General features: G+C 59.7%; 3 protein-coding genes and 1 long non-coding RNA gene across 50 annotated transcripts in view; 3 read left to right on the top strand and 1 right to left on the bottom strand.

Moving 5' to 3' along the window:
• Nucleotides 1–1,455: 1,455 nt before the first annotated feature.
• Nucleotides 1,456–7,589, top strand: RUNDC3A (RUN domain containing 3A). Of its 4 annotated transcripts, none has more exons than XM_085523815.1 (11): nt 1,456–1,839; nt 3,718–3,833; nt 3,908–4,041; nt 4,733–4,818; nt 4,901–4,990; nt 5,065–5,145; nt 5,222–5,387; nt 6,089–6,246; nt 6,598–6,735; nt 6,820–6,926; nt 7,088–7,589. In XM_085523815.1, the coding sequence occupies exons 1-11, from the start codon at nt 1,733–1,735 to the stop codon at nt 7,228–7,230; spliced, it is 1,326 nt and encodes a 441-aa protein (XP_085379941.1). In that variant the 5' UTR covers nt 1,456–1,732; the 3' UTR covers nt 7,231–7,589. The 4 variants fall into 4 exon arrangements, 3 of the variants coding, with proteins under 3 accessions (XP_085379941.1, XP_085379943.1, XP_085379942.1); XR_014937151.1 differs by having other exon boundaries at nt 1,501–1,839; nt 6,010–6,246; XM_085523817.1 differs by lacking the exons at nt 1,456–1,839; nt 3,718–3,833 and having other exon boundaries at nt 4,645–4,818.
• Nucleotides 7,590–7,733: 144 nt separating this feature from the next.
• On the bottom strand, nt 7,734–11,961 carry SLC25A39 (solute carrier family 25 member 39). Of its 2 annotated transcripts, XM_015885920.3 has the most exons (12): nt 11,842–11,961; nt 10,584–10,692; nt 10,424–10,483; nt 10,079–10,123; nt 9,652–9,761; nt 9,492–9,559; nt 9,282–9,406; nt 9,034–9,207; nt 8,842–8,951; nt 8,674–8,755; nt 8,515–8,595; nt 7,734–8,428 (listed from the first exon to the last, which is right to left on the bottom strand). In XM_015885920.3, the coding sequence occupies exons 2-12, from the start codon at nt 10,678–10,680 to the stop codon at nt 8,310–8,312; spliced, it is 1,071 nt and encodes a 356-aa protein (XP_015741406.2). In that variant the 5' UTR covers nt 10,681–10,692; nt 11,842–11,961; the 3' UTR covers nt 7,734–8,309. The 2 variants fall into 2 exon arrangements, with proteins under 2 accessions (XP_015741406.2, XP_015741407.2); XM_015885921.3 differs by lacking the exon at nt 10,079–10,123.
• LOC146757282 (uncharacterized) lies at nt 11,077–12,788 on the top strand. The gene is made up of 2 exons (XR_014937152.1): nt 11,077–11,280; nt 12,418–12,788. It is a non-coding gene; the product is annotated as an uncharacterized LOC146757282 (long non-coding RNA).
• Nucleotides 12,789–15,289: 2,501 nt separating this feature from the next.
• MAPT (microtubule associated protein tau) overlaps nt 15,290–18,858 on the top strand; it is a 33,559-nt gene continuing 29,990 nt past the window's right edge. For all 43 annotated transcript variants that reach the window (XR_014937076.1, XR_001559636.3, XR_014937075.1 and 40 more), the window contains exon 1: nt 15,290–15,350. The gene's annotated coding sequence lies outside the window, so the exon portion shown is untranslated. The remainder of the gene's footprint in view (nt 15,351–18,858) is intronic.

Here is an 18,858-nt window from a genome sequence, read left to right as displayed (position 1 = left end):
GTCCCCCTGTCCCTCTGTCCCTGTTCCCATGTCCCCGTCTCCCTATCCCCCTGTCCCTCTGTCCCTCTGTCCCTCCATCCCCCTATCCCCCTGTCCCCCTGTCCCCCTGTCCCTCTGTCCCTCTGTCCTCCCGTCCTTCTGTCCCCCTGTCCCCCATCCCCATCTCCCTATCCCCCTGTCCCTCTGTCCTTCTATCCCTTTGCCCCTCTGTCCCCCTGTCCCTCTGTCCCTCCATCCCCCTGTCCCCCTGTCCTTCTGTCCCTCTGTCCCTCTGTCCCGCTATCCCCATGTCCCACCGTCCCCATGTCCTTCTGTCCCTCTGTCCCATTGTCCCCATGCCCCCTGTCCCCATGTCCCCCTGTCCTTCTGTCCCCATGTCCCTCTGTCCCCCTGTCCCCATATCCCCCTGTACCCCTCTACTTCTGTCCCCCTGTCCCTCCATCCCCCTGTCCCTCTGTCCCTCTGTCCTGCACACAAGTGTGTGCACAAGCTGATTCCAAAGCACAACAGTGCAAGCTCACACCTGCACACACATGTACACACACACACATGTACATGTAACACACACACATGTACATGTAACACATATGTGCACCCCCCCCCCCATCCACACTTATAGGTCTCTCATTGGGCTCCGTGCTGGGGGGTCTGTGTGCACTGATAACAGCCCTGCTCTTATCAGGGCGCTGCTGTATGTTCCCCTCCCTATGGGTTTTGGGGTCCCCCCCCATCTCCTCACTGTTTGGGGTGACTCAATGATTGGGGTGCTATGGGGGGGGGCAGCACCCCACTGATTGCCCCACAATACCCACAATGTGGGGCAGAGTGGGATGGAGAGGGCACCCCCCCCCATCCACAGCCCCATTGGAGGGTTATGGTGTTTGGGGGGGTGGGGTGATGTTCATGGGGGGGGTCTATGGGGGTGATGGAGCTTGTGGGGGGGGGGCAGTGGGGTGATGCTTAGGGGGGGGGGGTTGTAGGGGGTGATGGTTTTGGGGGGGATGAGGGGGTGGTGTTAATGGGGGGGTGAGGGATATGGGGGGGTGGGGGGTGATGGTTACAGGGGGGGGATGGGGGGGGTGATGGTTATGGGGGAGGAGGGAGAGGGTGGTTATGGGGGGGGTTGGGGGGGTGAGGGCTATGGGGAGGGGACGGGGGGTGATGGTTACAGGAGGGGAATGGGGGGGTGATGCTTATGGGAGGGTTGGGGGGTGATGGTTATGGGGTGATGCTCATAAGGGACAATGCTCATAGGGGGTCTGTGAGGGGTTCCATCCATGGGGTGATGACGGCTATGGGGGGTGATGGTTATGGGGGGGGCGGTGTGGGGTGATGCTCAGCACAGAGAGCACCGTGGGGGGGGGGTGTAAATTGATGCTCATTAAGGGGGGGGGCCGTAAAGCAGCGCCGCTCCAGCCGGCGCTCAGCATCGCGGGGGGGGGGCGATGCTCAGACACAGACGCTGCGTTGTGGGGGGGGGCGGGGGGGGTGACGCTCCCCCAAAATGCACCTCGCCCCCCATCCCCCCCCCCACAACATCCCCATCCCTCCCCATCCCTGCGGGGCTGAGCCCGGGCTCCAGAGGCCCCAACCCGTAACGAAGCGGGGGTAGGAGGAGGAGGAGGAGGAGGAGGAAGAAGGGGGCAGGGAGAGGTGGGGTGGGGGGGGGCATTGGGTTGGGGGGGGGGCATCGCGCGTGGCCGTGGGCCCCAACGCCTTCGCCCCTTGGCGGATGGCAGCGGGCTGCGTGCGGGCTGCCATGGCTCTGGGGCTGTCCTCCAAGAAAGCGTCGTCCAGAAACATCGCCGTGGAAAGGAGAAACCTCATCACAGTGTGCAGGTGGGGGGGGGGGGGGGTAAAATAAGGGGGGGGTATTATAGAGATGGGGGGGGATTGGGGGAGGGGGGAGAGGGTCGGTGTGGGTGGAGGATGGGATGGGGGGGGTGGGATCCGCTGTTGTGGCCCTTTGAGATGAGGGGATTGATGGGGGGGGGTGATGGGGTGGGGGGGGGTTGTGTGGGTTTGGGGCTGAAGGATGGAATTTGGGGGTGGGGGGTGATGGGGAGAGGTGGGGGTGCTTGTGGGGGGGGCATATGTACACATATACATACATAGAGGAGGGCTAAAGGCCCCTGGGGGGGGAATGGGGGGGTTCAGGGCTGCAAAATAGTGCGGGGGTTGTGGGATCTGGGGGGGCTGGGGGCGGCCGTGGGGGGCTGGGGGGCAGCGGGAGGGGAGGGGGGTGTGGGGGGAGGCCATGGGGGGGGGTTATAGGTTGGGGGGGGGCGGCAGGGACCCCCCCCCCTCCCGGTGGGTGTGGGGCCGAGGAAGTGACGTCAGCCCCTGGGGGAGGAGGAGGGCAGCGGGATGGAGGATGGAGGATGCGGGTTGTCATGGCGATGCCGGCTGGACCGGGATGTGGGGCTGGGGGCTGGGGATGGGGGGACACGTGGAGGGGGCTGCGCTGGTCCCCACCCCACAGCAGTGGGGGGATGAGCCCCAGCCCCACTGTGATGGCTGTGAGCCCCCAGCCAAGACATGGGGAGGGGGGCAGGTTGGGGTCGGTGTGCCCCCATCTCCCCACCTGAGAGCATCACTGAGCTGCGTAGACCCCCTATGCCCCTTCCCTATGATATAGGACACCCCCTATGATATAGGACACCCCCTATGATATAGGACACCCCTCTGCCACTGACCCCACAGTCTGACTCCCCATCCCCACAATATCCCCCATACAAACACCCCCATCCTCCTCAGATCCATCCCCGCCCTGGGCTGGGTTCTGTCCCTCAGCATCGCCCCGTCCAGCGGCGGAAGGGGAAACCATCACCGCCCGCGTACGGCCGGGAGGAAAGGGGCCTTTGTTCGGCCTTCCGGGCCGGGCGCAATGTGGGGCAGCGACGGACGCTCTGTGGGTCCCATGGGGATGTGGGGACAGAGAGCAGAGCCCGGAGTTATAGTGGGTTGGGCTGGGATGAGGTTGGATGGGGCTGCACAAGGGGAGCGCAATGGGGACAAGGAGTGGGGACATGGGGGGGATGAAGGTTGGGGATGTGCCATGGGGACATGGTGTGGGGTCACAGTGTGGGGACAGGCCATAGGGATGTGCCATGGGGACACAGTGTGGGGTCATGGTGTTGTAGGGACACGCTATAGGGACATAGGATGGGGGTCACACCATGGGAGCACATTATGGGGACATGCCATAGGGACACATGAAGGGGTCATAGTGTGGGGACATTACAGGCCATAGGGATGTGCCATGGGGACATGGTGTGGGGTCATGCTGTTGTAGGGACACGCTATAGGATATAGGATGGGGTGACACCATGGGAGCACGTTATGGGGACACGTGATGAGCACAGACCAGGAGGATGTATTGTGGGGACACAGCATAGGGATGGTGGGGACACAATGTAGGGTCACAGCATGGGGACACGTGATGGGGTCACAGCGTGGGGACAGGCCAGGCCATAGGGGTGTGCCATGGGGACATGATGTGGGGTCACAATGTGGGGACAGGACATAGGGATGTGCAATGGGGGTACACAGCAGGGATACGAATGGGGACACAGGATGGGGACACAGCAGGATGAATGGTGGGGACACAGCACAGCATCACATTGTGGGGTCACAGAGCAGGGACACCCCATGGGGACATTACATGGGGACACCCCATGGGGACACGTCCCCTCCTGCCCCCCATCTCCCCCCCAGGTTCTCAGTGAAGACGCTGCTGGAGAAGCACACAGCGGAGCCCATCGATGACTCCTCCGAGGAGTTCGTCAACTTCGCCGCCATCCTCGAGCAGATCCTCAGCCACCGCTTCAAAGGTACCACGGGGCCCCCCCCACATCCCCCCCATATGTCCCAGATGGGGACTGGAGCCCCCCATTGCTGCCCCCAGGTCCTGTCAGCTGGTTCAGCTCTGATGGGCAACGTGGTTTTTGGGATTACATCCGTCTGGCCTGCAGCAAAGTGCCCAACAACTGCGTCAGCAGCATCGAGAGCATGGAGAACATCAGCACCTCCAGGGCCAAGGTCAGGGGGAGCCCCCTCCACCCCCACCCCCATCCCATCCCATCCCATCCCATCCCATCCCATCCCATCCCCATCCCATCCCCATCCCATCCCCATTCCCAGCTCCCATCCAAGGCACAGCCCTGGCCCATGGCCCACTTCTTATCCCCTCTCCCTGTCTCTGTTCCCATCCTCCCTTCAGCTTCACCCTCATCCCACCCCATTGATCACTCCATCCCCATCCACTTCCCATCTCCATCTGTGCCCCCCTCCTTTTTCCCATCCTCCCACCCTATTTCCATGCCCAGAACCATCCACATCCCCAGCCCTATTCCCATCCTCCCTCTGCCTTCATCCCCATCCCTGTCCACATCCCTTTTCCATCTTCACTTTATCCCCATCCATGTCCCCATCCATGTCCCCATTACCACCCCCAGCCCCATCCATGTTACCAACCTTGTTCCCATCCTCCCCCCTATTTCCATCCTCATCCCCATCCATGTCCCCATCCTCCACCCCCATTATCACCCCCAGCCCCCTCCCAGCCCCCAATTCCCATTGCCATCCCCTTTGTCCCCCCCATCTCACCCCACATCCCCATCTCACCCCACCATTCCCAGGCAGGGTCCCATGGGGGTCATGTTGGGGGTGTCACAGCGGTGCTATGGGGCAGCGATGTGGGGCTGGCACAGCACTGTGAGCCCCACTGCAGGGCCGGGCGTGGATCCGCGTGGCGCTGATGGAGAAGCGCATTTCTGACTACATCACCACGGCGCTGCGGGACACGAGGACCACCAGGTGAGATTCAACCCCTCCCACCCCCCACAACCTCCCCCCATACACCCCCCACCCCCAATGGGTGCCCACCCCCCCCCTGCAGGCGGTTCTATGACGACGGGGCCATCATGCTGCGGGAGGAATCCACGCTGCTGGTCGGGATGCTCATCGGTCTCGGCGCCATCGACTTCAGGTGGGATGAAGGCAGGTGGTCGCCATGTCCCCCCCCCCCCTTAAGACCCCTCTGCTCACCCCCATCCCCTCCAGCTTCTGCCTGAAGGGTGAGGTGATGGACGGCAAGGTGCCTGCGGTCATTGACTATACGCCCTACCTGAAGTTCACACAGAGGTACCCACAGCCCCACTGCCCCATTGCTGGACCCACACACACACACTGAGCCCCCCCCCTGTGCCCCCCTCCCCAGCTACGACTACCTGAGTGAGGAGGAGGAGCGGGGCAGCATGGGGAGCAGCACCAGCGAGGACAGCTCTCCCGAGCACCCCTACCTGCCATTGGTCACGGATGAGGACAGCTGGTACAACAAGTGGCGCAAGATGGAGCAGAAATTCCGCATTGTTTATGCCCAAAAGGTACCAGGGGGGGGGGGGGGATATAGGGGGTACCAGGTGCTGACCCCATGGGGGGGTTTGACTCTGGGGATCCTATCAGCCCTTGGGATGAGATCAGCTGTATATCAATCCTAATGGGATGCTTCGGCTCTGAATGTCCCACATCCCGGTGATCATTGGGATGGAGACACCTGGGTACCAACCCCAATGGGATGCTCCAGCTCTCAGCATCCCGTAGTGTTTCCTGTATCCTATTAGAGCTTGGGATGGGGACACCTGCCTGCTGGTCTTTATGGGATGCTGCAGCTTTGGACTTGGTTTCCTGGTGGTGCTTGGGATGGGGCAGCCTGGGTACTGAGCTTTATAGGATGCTGCAGCATGAACATACCATATCCTGATGGTGTTTGGGATGGAGCCACCTGGGTACCAACCCCAATGGAATGCTCCAGCTTGCAGCACCCCATACTGTCTCCTAGACCCTATTGGTCATTGGGACAAGTCCACCTGCATATCAACCCTTATGGGATGCTCCAGCTTTGAGAATCCCATATACTGGGTGTTCTTGGGATGGAGACACCTGGGTACCAACCCCAATGGGATGCTGCAGCCCTGAGCACCCCACACACGGCCCACATCCCTGCAGCACCCAAGGGGATGCAGAGCCAGCCCTGTCCCCATCAATCACCCTGCACTGGGTGGCACTGCTATGGGTGACCCCACAGGGATACCTGGAGGAGCTGGTGCGGCTGCGGGAGTCACAGCTGAAGGACCTGGAGGCAGAAAACAAGAGGCTGAAGCTGCGGCTGGAGGAGGCGGTGGTGCAGAATCAGCTGGAGAAAAGGGAGCTGGAGGGCGTCATCCTGGAGCTGCAGGAGCAGCTGTGAGTGGGGACCCATCCCATCTCCATCCCATCCCCATCCCATCCCATCCCGTCCTGTCCCGTCCCGTCCCATCCCATCTCAACCCATCCCATCCCATCCCATCCCATCCCCATCCCATCCCATCCCATCCCATCCCATCCCATCCCATCCCATCCCATCCCATCCCATCCCATCCCATCCCATCCCATCCCCATCCCATTCCATTCCATCCCCATCCCATCCCCATCCTGCTCCATGTGTCCTGTGAGATGCGCTGGGTCCCCATTTCCCCACGTGCCCTATAGGACACCTATGGGTCACTATGTGCTGTGTGCCCCATTTCTCAGTGCTCCCCCCTATCTGTGCCGCAGGACGGGGCTGATCCCATGTGAGAACCCGCAGCTGGCGCAGCTCTCCAAGGAGATGGTGACACCTTTGGTCAACCAGTGGCCATCGCTGGGGACGCTCAATGGCAACGAGAGCGGCTCGGACAGCAAGCTGTACAGGAGGTAACCGGGGGGGGCAGGGGGCAGAGCTGCGACCCGCGTCCCATTGGCCCCGGGGGGGGGGAACTGAGCGCCGTCCATCTGCAGGCACAGCTTCGTGAGCACCGACCAGCTCTCGGCCGAGAACAGCCTCAGCTCCGACTCCCAGCGCCTGGGCGAGGGCAAGCGCGAAGGGGAGCCCTGGGGGCCCTTGGGTAAGACCCTCCCTGGAGTAAGACCCTCCCTTGGGGGGCTGCATGGGGCCCCGACCCCCCCAATCCACAGTAGGGCTGCTTCCCACTCAGCCATCGGGTCCCCCCCCCCGGTACAGCCCCGTCCCCACTCGCAGCCCCCACCACGCGCTGTGTCCCCGCAGGGAAGGACCCCACACCGTCCATGCTGGGGCTCTGCGGCTCCCTGGCCTCGCTGCCCAGCTGCAAGTCCCTGGCCAGCCTCAAGTCCAACGAGTGCCTGGTGAGCGACAGCAACGAAGCCAGCCCCACCCGCAGCCCCAGCTGAGACCCCCGGCCCCCCCGGAGGACTGAGCCGCATCCCCTCCACGCTGGGACTGATGGACGAAGGACACGGCGCTGTGGGGATGGGACACGGATGCCCCCAAACCCACCTGAGCTGGGCAGGGGGTGATGAACTGTGCGGCACGGGGAGGGCAATGCTGGGGGCAGGGGAGGGGGCTGGGGTCCAACAGCCCCCCCTCAGCACCCATGGGACCCACTGCTCCTCCTGCAACACCACCCCTACAACTGAGATAGGAACCCATCCCCCTTCCATCCCCTTCTCCCTTTGGGTTGTTTTGGGTTTGAATTCAACCTCATCTCGCCTTGTTGGTGCAAAAGGAATCAATAAATGCAGTGATAGGAGCTGGGCTCTGTGTGCAGCCTGCAAGTGGGGGTGGGGCAAAGAGCCATGTGTCCCCCAACCCCACAGACATGATGGGGGCTGCCAACTATGGCCCCTATGAGCATCTCACTGCCCTCCATGGAGCAGGGAAGGGCTTCACAGCCTCGGAGTTGGCTTGAGTTTTATTTAAGAGAATAAGAGAAACTGCCCCCCATAGCAAGGTGGAGGGCAGCTCCCACATAGGGCAGACCCTCGTGGTGAAGGGTCAGGTCACAGATCCCAGCCTGGCCCCTCGGAGCAGCAGGGAGGGCTGTCCCTACAACAAGGGTCCAAACCCAGGGCAATATGGGGCCGGGAAGGTCCTGAGGAGGAGGAAATGTCTGCAGGCAGAGCTGTGGGGAGGCCCCACGCCGTGCAGGGCTATAGGGCAGGCTGTGCGTAATGAGGAAGGGCCGGATGGTTGGACACAGCAGGGCTCAGGCACACGGAGCAGCCCCAGGGCTTGGTCCATCATTGAGCCCCATGGGAGCACCCAGAGTCCAGCAGCAGCATCTGCACAGCCCCAGGGTGAGCGCAGGCACGGCCACGCAGGGCTGCATCCCCACAGTGAGCTCCAATGCTCCCAGCATGGCACAATGGAGCCATGTCCATGCTGTGCAACACCATGGGAAGGCACTTGGGCCAGCAGCAGGGCTGGCTCCGGCCCCGCTCCATGGGGCACAGCTCCCAGCTCCCAGCACTCACAGCCCACGCAGCTGCCGCTCCTGGTTCAGCTTCTGGAAGAAGGCTTTGCCAAACTCGTAGGTGCTGATCATGATGGCACAGGCGGGTGCCACCTTAATGACACGGGGCAGGAAACCTGCAAGGACGGCACCGTCAGCCCCACTGCGACACCCACCAACCCCAAATGGGGGCAAAGAAGGGGAGTGTGGGTTAAAGCCCCACCTGCAAACAGCCCCCGTGTGCCAGACTCAGCACGGATACGCCGCAGGAGCAGCCAGGTGGATGAAGGCTTGGAGGCTGCAGCTGCGAGGAGAGAGGAGTGGGTTTAGGGGATGCCCAGAGACCCCCCATAACCCACCCCACAGTGAGAAGCCCCCTCACCTGGGTGCATCTCGCTGTCTCCCAGCTGGATCTGCCGCTGGGTCTTCACCACATCGAAGGGCAGCGTCAGCACAGCAGCCACCTGCAGCAAGCAGACGGGGCTGTGTACAACATCCCACTTCTCCTGTCTGCCCCAGGGGGCTGCAGCCCCCAGCGCCCCCCACTCACCGTCCCAGAGATGGCCCCGGACACGAAGCTGAGCATGAAGGTGGCCTCTTCCAGCCGGGTATGCCTACACAGCCATTCCCGCACCAGCTCGTAGTTGAACCAGTAGAGAGCTGGGAGGAGAGAAGTGCTGGTGCTGCAGTGAGACAGCAGGGTACCACCCCCATATCCACACCCCCCATCCCACAGCCATACCGGAGAAGGGGACGTCCCGCAGCACCGTGGGCCCCCATCCCCTCCATAGGGACAGCCAGCCATCCTGAGCCACCGCTGACTGGATGCAGACACGCAGCTCGCGGTAGCTGAGCTGTCGGGATTGCATCTTGGTGCGGATCAGCTCCAAGGGGCTGATCAGTGTCACAGCACCCACTGCAGGAAGGGGGGGAGCAGAGGTCAGAGCCACACAGTGGGCAGGGGGCTGTGTGAGGCTCTATGGTACTTACACCGGGCGAGGGCCCCCGCCAGCAGTGGGATGTGGTGGCCCCGGCTGCCGGTGCGGGCCTGCAGGTAATCACGGAGCTGGTCGTAGGTGGTGAAATAAATGACAGTGGCTGGCACAGCCATCACCCTGCGAGGACATGGGGGATGAGGGCAGCCCGGGGTGGGGGTGGGGGGTTCAGAGTGGGGGTCCCACCACCCAGATCCACACTCACAGCGTAGGGGGGAGCCCGCTCCACAGGGACCTGATGCCCTCGTGGCGTGTGATCTTCACAAAGGCGTCCTGTGGGGACAGAGCAGCACACAGCAGGGTCAGATGGGGTGAAGGGGACCCCTCGATCCCACCCCGGCGCAGGCAGTCCCTGCAGCCCCTACCAATGTGCCGCTGAAGTTGGTGGGGCTCTTGTACCAGGCAGTGCAGCCGTTGCCGTTCTGACAGACGTACAGATGATCCATGAGGCCATTGCAGTAGAGGAAACACTTCCCTGTAAGAGTGGGACAGACAGACAGCATCACTGCCAGACCGACCCTGGCCTGGACACATCCCTCTGCCCACCCCCAGACCTTCACAGCCCCCAGGACAGCACTGAAGCTTCGTGCCCCAGCATCACAGCAGGGCTGAGGGAGGCAGCAAGGCGATGCCCCATTGCCTGCAAGCATCCTGCCCCACCAGCAGCACCCAGGCACCGCCATCACACTCAGTGGGACCAAGCAGGGGTAAAGGCTCTGGGATGTCCCTGCAGATGACACCAGTGCAGAAGCAAGCTGGAGCCAGGGGGGGGTTTAACCCCCACGTACTCACACGTGGCATGCTGTGAGCCCTGCGGCACCGACCGCACCAACCACGCTGAAACACAACGGGGACAGGCTGAGCGATGGCAATGGGGATGTGCCACCACTGGTGTCCTGCATCCCTGCACCCAGTAAAGGGCCACACAGAGCTGGGGGGTGGTGGCCAGGAGGTGTGGGGTGGTCACACAGCATAGGGACCAGCACAAAGGCAGCAGGGGGAGGAGTGGTGCCCTGGAGCACACAGAGCTTCCACCCAGCCCTGAACTGGGACACAGTGTGCATGGCACCCACCTGCCCCCCCTGCTGCCACCCCCAGCCCAGCACTGCTGGAGGATGCCAGTCCCCATGGAGGTACCTTTGGAGAAGGGCGTCCTCTGGGCCTGCAGTCGAATCTTCACTACATCCAGGGGTGTCACTGCAACAGCATCACCCTGTTAGCTGCCAGCCCCCACCATCAGCCACATCTCAGTACCACTGTGTCCTCCCCTCCCCCCCACACGTTCCCAAGGCCTCACCAAAGAGGGAGGTGAGGATGGCACCCGTCCCGGAGGCCAACATCTGCTGCAGGGGTGTGATGGCCCCACTGGGGCCCGGCGATGTCTTCTCAGCCATGGTGCTGCCCTCCTGCAACACACAGCAAGCTCAGGGGGCTTCACCCACACCCCCAGCCCAGCACGTGCCCACCATAGGGCTGGGGGTCTGGAGCAGCCCCGTGCTGCACCCCAGCTGTGCTATCAGCACTGCACAGGGAGGGCGGCCCCCTCCTTGCCCTGTGCCCCCTGTAATCAGGGGGGAACCTTTCTGGGGCCACCGGGCCCCGATAACAGCTAATAGCTGCTGGCTGCGGGCCCAAGGGGAGGAGGTGCTGCCTCCTCCCAGGAGGGGACATTAAGGGATGGGAGGGGACAAAGTGCAAAGAGCAGAACACTGTGGCCCCCTCCTGGCCCCGTCTTGGTGCTGCCCAGGAGGTGTGGGGGTGCAGGACGAGCAAAGGGTCTGGAGGTACAAAGTGTCAGTGAGGTCAAAGCTGGGCGCACCCCATGCTATGGGGTCTGTACCCCGGGACCCAGCAGGGACCCCAGTAGCGTTCTGCCAACCAGAAGGCACTGGAGCAGCAGACAGATTTGCAGACACAATTCAACACAGAACAGAGCTTAAAAAACCAATAAAGAACCAAATTGCCTTCGTCATCTGACTCAGCACTTCTGCAAGGTCAGTGTGGCAGGCGCCAAGGGCTCAGGGCAGGGGATGGTGACGTGCTGTGCCTTAATGGGTACGGGGGGGAAGCACAGCACTGGGACACTGCCAGCCCCACACTGCTGAGGGGGTGAGGAGCAGCTGTGGGGCTCCACGAGCATCTGCTGCTGTGGGGCACCCCACTGCCACGCAATGCAGTAAGACGTGAGGATGATGAAGGCCAGCAATTAAAGCAAGGGCCCAAAGAGCCCACACTGAACCTCAGCGACAAGGGAGGACCCCAGGGGCGGGGGGGGGGCACAGGGGTGGAAGTGACACGAGTGGAGGTGACACGGGGGGGCTCCACCCCCCACGTGAGGTCCCCTAACCCCGGCCACGCCCCCTTGACCCCCCGCCCCCAAGTTCTGCCCAGCAGCCCACGTGCAAACCCCACACTTCTACCCCCCCACACACACACACCCCTTGCCCAACACCCCCCCCCCACTAAAACCTCGCCTTCCCCACCACCACCGGGGAAACGAGGCAGCCGGAACCCCCAGAGGGGGTCGCGGAGGGGTGTCCCGGGACCGCCCCCACCTGCTCATGCCGGCCCTGCACGACTCTGCCGTCCCTCAGCACCGGGAGGGCCGCGGGTGGCGGCGCCTTTAAGGAGCCCCATGGGCGAACCACGCTGCTCCACTCCACCCCGGAACCACCGCCTCGCGCATGCGCCATGCGGCACCACAGCGCCCCCTGCTGGGCTGGAGGACACAGGGGGAGTGGGGATGGAGGGAGAGAGGGGTGGGGGGAAATGGGGCTGGAAATGGGGCTGAAAAGGGTAAAAGGGGCCTTCCTGGGGCTGAAAAGGGGGCTGGGGGGGGCAGGTGAGGGCTTGGGCTTCTGGTCTGTCCGCTTAGAAGCAGCTGATGTGAGGAGGGGGCTCCTCAGTCCCTTGCATTACCCTGCTCTGCCCTTGCAAAGGATAATGCAGCTGAAGGTGCCGTGCTTAGCAGCCCCAAAGCACCTGCGGGTAATAAGAGCTTGCTCTGTTACCTGTTAGGGGATGGGGCTGGGGTCCTCCCTGTGCTTAATAGCAGCGGGTGGTTCTATTGCTAAGGATGGGGAGCACAGAGCAGCCAGCTCCTTTAATTCCTGCTCTTCTTTCCATCTCAGAAGGGGATGGGAGCAGCGCTGCAGTGTGAGCTGATGGCAGCACGACTGAGCCTTCCCTACCTTTAACCTGGAGTCTGTATCTCTGCTCCACTGCCATCCTGTGGTGCTCAGAGCCACCAACACGGCAGCAATTTATACTCAGGCACAGCAGCACTGAGAGCTTTGTGAGCGTTTCCTGCCCCGATGGCAATTAATGAGTCCTGAGCTTGTGAAGTGAAGGATGTGAAGCCATCCCAATCCCCACGAGGTCACATAACGTCCTGGAACTTCCTCAGCCTCTTAAGTGCAGCGTTACGATGATCCGGAAAGCCCTTGAGTGGAGTTTAGAGAGAGAACGAGGATTAATTAGCAAATATAATGATAACAATCTATTAGAGGCACTGTCTGCTGTCTGTAGGTGCTGGGCTCTGCGTGTTATAGGGGGGGGAATAGCCTTCATCTAATAGCTGGGGGCTGCAGCATCTGCAATTGATTTGGGAAGATCAAATCCAAAGCATCCTGCAAACCATTCAACATTAAACCATTAAAGGCTGTTTCCTTTTTTTAGGTGAGGTTTAATGGCCGGCTTGCAAAAGGGATCTGGATAGGAAGGTAATGGAATTTAGCTAGCGCAGAATCTTGAGTATTTATTTCAACTGGGATCATGATGGTTTTGCAAAAGCCATCCTTAATCTGAATTAAGGGACTGAAATGAAGCAGCTTGCAGATAGATAAGGCTCTGGGGAGGTCAGGCTTAAAACCACTGTAACCCAGAACTCAGCCCACAGCTGTAGCTCTGCAGGCAGAGAAACTGTTTCACCTCCTGTAGCACCAGCCAGGAAGAGCTGGAAGCAGCAGGGAAACAAGTTATAAAACAGCTCCGTGTTATGAATGGGGAAGCTGCTGCTTTCCTTCTTAAATGATACCTTTGGATGTATACAGGATACCTTTGGATGTATACGGGATACCTTTGGATGTATATGGGATACCTTTGGATGTATACAGGATACCTTTGGATGTTAGACATTGATTGGTTCCTAGCTCATAGCACCACAGACCTGAAGGAGTGTATGCTATATGGATCCTTGAGTTTCTGCTGCTTGCTGTGCTGTGGTCCATCAGCAGATCTTCTAACTGGCCAAGCTGTGGGAATAGAGGCTGTGCCTGAGCATCATAGGGACTGTAAATACTTCCCAGCCTGTCATTTCCTGAGTGCTGAAGGGTTTCAGCCCCTGGGAACCTGGAACAATTCAGCAAAGATGAGCTTTAGTCCCCCTTTGGAGGAGGGAACAGCACCATCAGAGGGTGCTCAGCTGATCCAGCAGCTCCTGCTGTATCTGTGCTGCCTGTAGGAAGAGCTGCTGCTCCAGATTTGGGCTCAAGCTGCTTGCAAAAGGATGGATCCCCCTTGGAGCACAGAATTATTTATCTTACAAGTCTCAAAGCATGCCAGTTTCTTTCTACAACAGCTCGAAATCAGGCAGGAAAGAGCCTCTCCTTGGGTTCAGATGCATCACTTGTTCCTGTCGACTTCTAAAAACTACCTGTCTCACAGAGTGAGATTTCCATAAATCCCCCTTTTTACCCCCAAATGTCTGCTTCTACTTTGTACCAATAATCTGTTCTTGGTGCTTATGCAATTACTGACTGCAGAAAGAAAAGGGCTCTGAGCCTTGGTGTGAGGCACCCGGAGACCTTCATTCCAAGCCATGATGTCCATGTCTGTGCTGCTTTGCAGAGCTGTGGAGCTGCTGCTTTTATCCTCACTGAGTTTTCTCTTCCACAGCCTGTCAGAGGAGGGGGGGCTGGAAAGAAGAAAACAAACAAACTGAAGCCAAGCTCAACAGGAGATCCCTCCTGCAGTTTCTCCACTAAATCCAATTAGAGGGATGTAGAATCATAGAATTGCTCGGGTTGGAAAAGACCTTAAAGATCATCAAGTCCAACTGCAACCCAACCATGGCACCCCAACTAACAGCCCTTTGCTAAATCACGTTCCTGAGCAGCACATTCAGATGGTCTGGAAGCACATAAAGGGATGGGGACTCCAGCACCTCCCTGTGCAGCCCATCCCAGTGCTTAACAACCCCCTGTACAGAAGTTTGTCCTGATATCCAACCTAAACTTCCCCTGGTGCAATTTGAGGCCATTTCCCCTCATCCTGTCACCCAACCCAACCCCATTTTCCACACTATACAATTGAGATGCCATTGGCCCACACTGCTGGCTCACATCAGCACACCAAGCTCCCTTTCCATCAGTCAGCTCTCCAAACCTATAGGGTTGCCTGGGGTTCTAATGACCAAAATACATGTCCCAACACTTAACCCTATTGAACCTCATACAGCTTGCCTCAGCCCATTGATCCAGCCTATCTGTGTCCCTCAGCATTGCCTTTCTCCTGGGTTATATCAGCATTGCTTCCCATCTTGGTGCTGTCTGCAGCTCAGTGCTGTGGTACAGGCCTTAGTGGGGCAGAGCCTTCATGTGGCCTACACACAGGGATGCTGAAGGAGCAGCCTCATGGCGATAACAGCCATTAGAATGGGGTGATCCCAGCCATTAGGAGCGTTCCTAAAGGGGTTTATGTGTGGAAACCCCACACTGTATGAAGTAGAGCCCATAGGATCTGTTGTGGAGCCCCACAAAATGGCGGCGGAGCAGCGCGCGCGCGCACCCTACTGCGCGCTCCCTACTGTGCGGGGCCGCGCTCGGGCGCGCTCCCGCAGACAAAAGGCACACTGCGCATGCGCACAACTCTCCGGGCAGCGCCGCGCGGGGACTGAAGGGGGGGAGCGCGCTTGACTCTTAGCGCATGCGCATTACCGCATAGCCCCCCCCCCCCCCCGGCTCGGCGAAGGTTCCGGAGCTCTCGCGCGCCCCCTCCCCTCCCGACCCGCCCCCCGCCGCTGTCACTTCGCCGAGCGGCTCCGGTGCGGACAGCAGGGCAGCAGGTAGGGGGGTATAATGGGGGGGGGCACATCGCTAAGGGATGGATAGAGGGCATGGCTTTATGGGGGGGGGGCTGCGGTGCGATCGTCATCACCTTAAAGCAGCGATGGACCCCCCCCCCCCTCGGTAACGGTGCGGTGCCGGTTGTGGGGGGGGGTATTGCGGTGCCCCCATGGGGGTCTTGGGGTTTTTTAGCCGTTTATGGCCGTTTTCTTGGTGGCAGGTGGGGCCGGGGGCTGCGGCATGAGGAGGGGGGGGGGCTGCGCCTCCTCCTTCCCCCCCACCCCACTGCCATCTTCTGCAGCCGCTGTGTGCGATATGGGGGGGGGGCTGCGTTGAAATGAAGGGAAAAAAGGGCAGAAAATGAAAAACGGAGCTATTTTTTTGCATCCCGTTATGGGGGGGGGGGGGGTCCGGCCGTGGGCTGCGCCCCGTCCCCGCCCACATCCATCCTATGGGCGCCGGCTGCTCTGTGTCACCCACCGAAGGCTTTTCATCCCCCCCCCATCCTTTTATCCCCCCCCATCTCCCATTCCGAATGCTGAAGGCGTTGCCTTTTGCAGTTGGATTTTCTCCTTTATGCTCCATCAGAACCGCTCCCACCTTCCCGCAGGAGAACAGAATGGAAAACGCCTTTAGGATGGAGAAATAACCCAACCCAGTTACGCTTTGTTTTATTCCCCCCCCCTTTGAGATGCTTCTCCTTTATGCCACCGAGGTGTGGGCTGACCCACCTGCAGCACATGGGGGTCGTTCACACCTGGTTCAATGCATTGGGTTTTCTCATTGCCCTGCCCTAAGCAATGGCGTGCAGAGGATGCTTGGCTGCTTCCCTCTGCGTACCCATGGAGGTGGAGGCTCATAGTGGGGGGTTTGGGGCTGGGGGTGCAGGTGGGGTTTTGCTTTTTGAGCCCCCAGCTTGGTGCTATGGGGGCTGTCCTCCATAAGGCTGCAGGGTTGGATCATAAGGGCAGCTCAATCTCGAAGGCAGAGCTCGCAAATGAAAGAAGTGGAATGAGCAGACTGGGAAACCTGGGTTAAATCAGATCTGCCCGTGTTAATGAGTGAAAGTGCAAGGCTGCAAATGAAGGCTGCTCCTCCCTGAGAGCTGCTGCTCCAGCCCTGCTCTCAATGCACAGCAGCGTGCAATGCACTGGTTGCAATAGTGCCATCCCATGCACAGCAGGGCTGGTGGCACTGCGGGTCAGATGGGGATTTTGGTTCTTCTTCATCAGCTGGGATGAAGGCAGAAGCAAACAGGATCCATGTGTTACCCCCTCTGGGTGCTCCCCAGGAGGGGATGCAGGTGATAAATGCGCTGTTGGGGCTGCAAGCCTGGAGTATGGGCTTGGATCTGCACGTGCAAAGCAGTACTATGGGCTTTTGTCCCTCCCTCCCTCATTACTCACCCTTTAAAGTGCTGCTTTAAGTCATTACGGTGCTCGTTTGGGCTTCATCCCCTGCCTTGTTTCCTCCTATGGAGCTTTGCTGCTCCCTTCTATGTCTGCTGTGCTGAACAAACCCCATTTCCAGCAGCACCCAGGTGGGACGAGCAAAGGTCTTTTTTGCTGTCCTGGCCATCAGTGCTGCAGCATCCCTCATTTTCCTTCCTAAAAGCCACATAGAAGCAGGGCTGTGCCCTGTTGGCTTGGAGAACATGATGCTGGATGCACTCAGGGACACCTGATGCAGCTGGTGGGTGCCCTCTGGTGCCCCTCAGCCTCCTGTTGGATCCTCATCCTCTCCAGTTTGGGGTTTGGCCAGCCAGGAATGAGAGCAGAAAGCCACGTTTCAAATGCTTTGGATGTAATACCTCAGCCTTGTATCCATCAGCACAGGGGTATCCAACCCACCCCAATGCTTCCAGTGTGTGCTTGGGTGTGTGCCTGGCATCGCTGCTGGAGACCCTCGCAGTGCAGTGCTCAGCCTTCCATCCGCATCCCTTTGGGTTTGCAGGGATCAGGGAGGTGCCTGGGATGGCTGTTCCCTTGTTTCCCAATAGGAATGCTATCGTGAAGCTGAAGGAAAGCCTTAGTGTTGGCTTTCTATTGAGCAGAATGAGGGTATTCTGCCAGCTCTATGCACCACCGAGGCTTGGCTGTTGGGAGGGCTGCTGCTTTCTCTGTAGCACTCTGACACTTGATGAATTGATGGAGAAAGAATCAGGGCGCTGGCAGCTGCCCAGCTCCCAGTATTGCCCAGTTTGCTCAGCCTTGTGTGACTGGGAGCACTGAGCTCAGCACCTTCCCTGCTGCCCAAAGGGCTGCTGATGTCCTGGGAGAAAGGCAGCAGCTCCCAGTGGATCTCTTAATTGCAATGCAATGCCATCTAAATGGCTTTCTAGGTTTTTCTGCCCTTCCAGCAGTCCCTCCTCCCTCCCCATCAGCTTCACGGTGGTGTTTGGGCTCAAGGCAGCCTGGCATCGTCCCTGGGGTTTGCAGGCACAGCCCTGCAGTATTAGAACACGCTGGTTGCTGGCAGAGCCCTGCCTGCATGTGGAGACAGAAAAGAAAGGAGGAAGCTGCAGCAGTAACAGGAGCTGGGTTGCTAATCCATGCAGAGCAACGCGGGGATGTCCCCGTTCATCTCCCAGCAGTGCTGGATGGGAGCTATGGGATCCCTCACTGACCTGCACTGCTGCCCCATGCAGCCCTCCATCCCATAGCAGTCTATGCAGCCAGCCTTAAGGTTTGGTGGATGGGAGCATCTGCTGGCTGTGGGCTGCGGGTGCCTGCAGGAAACGTACGTGGTTTACTCCAGAGGCTGGAAGAGATTTTTGTGCCTTTGTCTTGAGTGGGTTTCCTTTGCAAGTTGAATGAGAGCTGCTCTGGGTGCTGTGCTGGTGGGGCTGCAGCACTGAAGGGGTGCTGCATTCAGCTCTGCCGCTCATGGAATAGCACCAGCATTTAGCAGAGGGGGACAGAACCACCTGTGTTAATGGCTTTGGGTTAATGCGTGTGCCTTGAGGTTCTGCTCAGTGCTGGGGAGCCCATTGCTGCGTGGCTCCTGGGCTGTGTGCCTGGAATTGCCTGCTTGGATTTCATCAGTCAAGTCCCCTGCTGCAAAGTGAGATTCCTCCAGCTGCTCAGATCTCTTCTGTGAGCCTTGAATCAGCACCGTGTGTGCTCGTGCTGGCCTGCAGGTCTGCTTTACAGCGCTGCCTTCAGTGCAATGAAGTGCTGGGGATGCACTTGTGAAGCTGACAATGGAGGAGTTCGGGGTGGTGAAGTTCTTGCCTGCATTTCTCCTTGTGTCTCATCCAAGCTTGGCTGAGATCCTGGCTGTCCCAGCATGGCTTTGATGTGGAGGTGTGTCAGCTCTGTGCTCTACAAGCAGCTCTGCTCCTTCTTTCATTCAAACCCCCCTTAGAGCTCCATGGTGCAGAGCACATCTGGCCAGCTGTGCACATCTGGCAAAGTGAAGATGTCAGGCAGTGAGCAAAGCAATGGGGAAGTGATTCCTCACCTGCTGTAATGTGGATCACTGGGGTGATGGGCACTGGGACAGTGG

This window comes from Coturnix japonica, chromosome 24 (genome assembly GCF_054131305.1).
Source record: "Coturnix japonica strain WE chromosome 24, WE-NBRP24, whole genome shotgun sequence".
Lineage (NCBI taxonomy): Eukaryota > Metazoa > Chordata > Aves > Galliformes > Phasianidae > Coturnix > Coturnix japonica.
Note: the sequence above shows the minus strand (reverse complement) of the source record. Positions and strands in the feature narration are given on the sequence as shown.

Excerpts from the sequence above, each read along its gene's own strand:
- SLC25A39 (XM_015885920.3), bottom strand. The coding sequence starts at position 10,680 with ATGGCTGAGAAGACATCGCCGGGCCCCAGTGGGGCCATCACACCCCTG. Across the intron at positions 10,484-10,583 it reads CATCCTCACCTCCCTCTTTG|TGACACCCCTGGATGTAGTG; the intron begins GTGAGGCCTTGG and ends ATGCTGTTGCAG. Across the intron at positions 8,429-8,514 it reads CACACGGGGGCTGTTTGCAG|GTTTCCTGCCCCGTGTCATT; the intron begins GTGGGGCTTTAA and ends CCGTCCTTGCAG.
- RUNDC3A (XM_085523815.1), top strand. The coding sequence starts at position 1,733 with ATGGCAGCGGGCTGCGTGCGGGCTGCCATGGCTCTGGGGCTGTCCTCC. Across the intron at positions 5,388-6,088 it reads GCATTGTTTATGCCCAAAAG|GGATACCTGGAGGAGCTGGT; the intron begins GTACCAGGGGGG and ends GTGACCCCACAG. Across the intron at positions 6,736-6,819 it reads GACAGCAAGCTGTACAGGAG|GCACAGCTTCGTGAGCACCG; the intron begins GTAACCGGGGGG and ends GTCCATCTGCAG.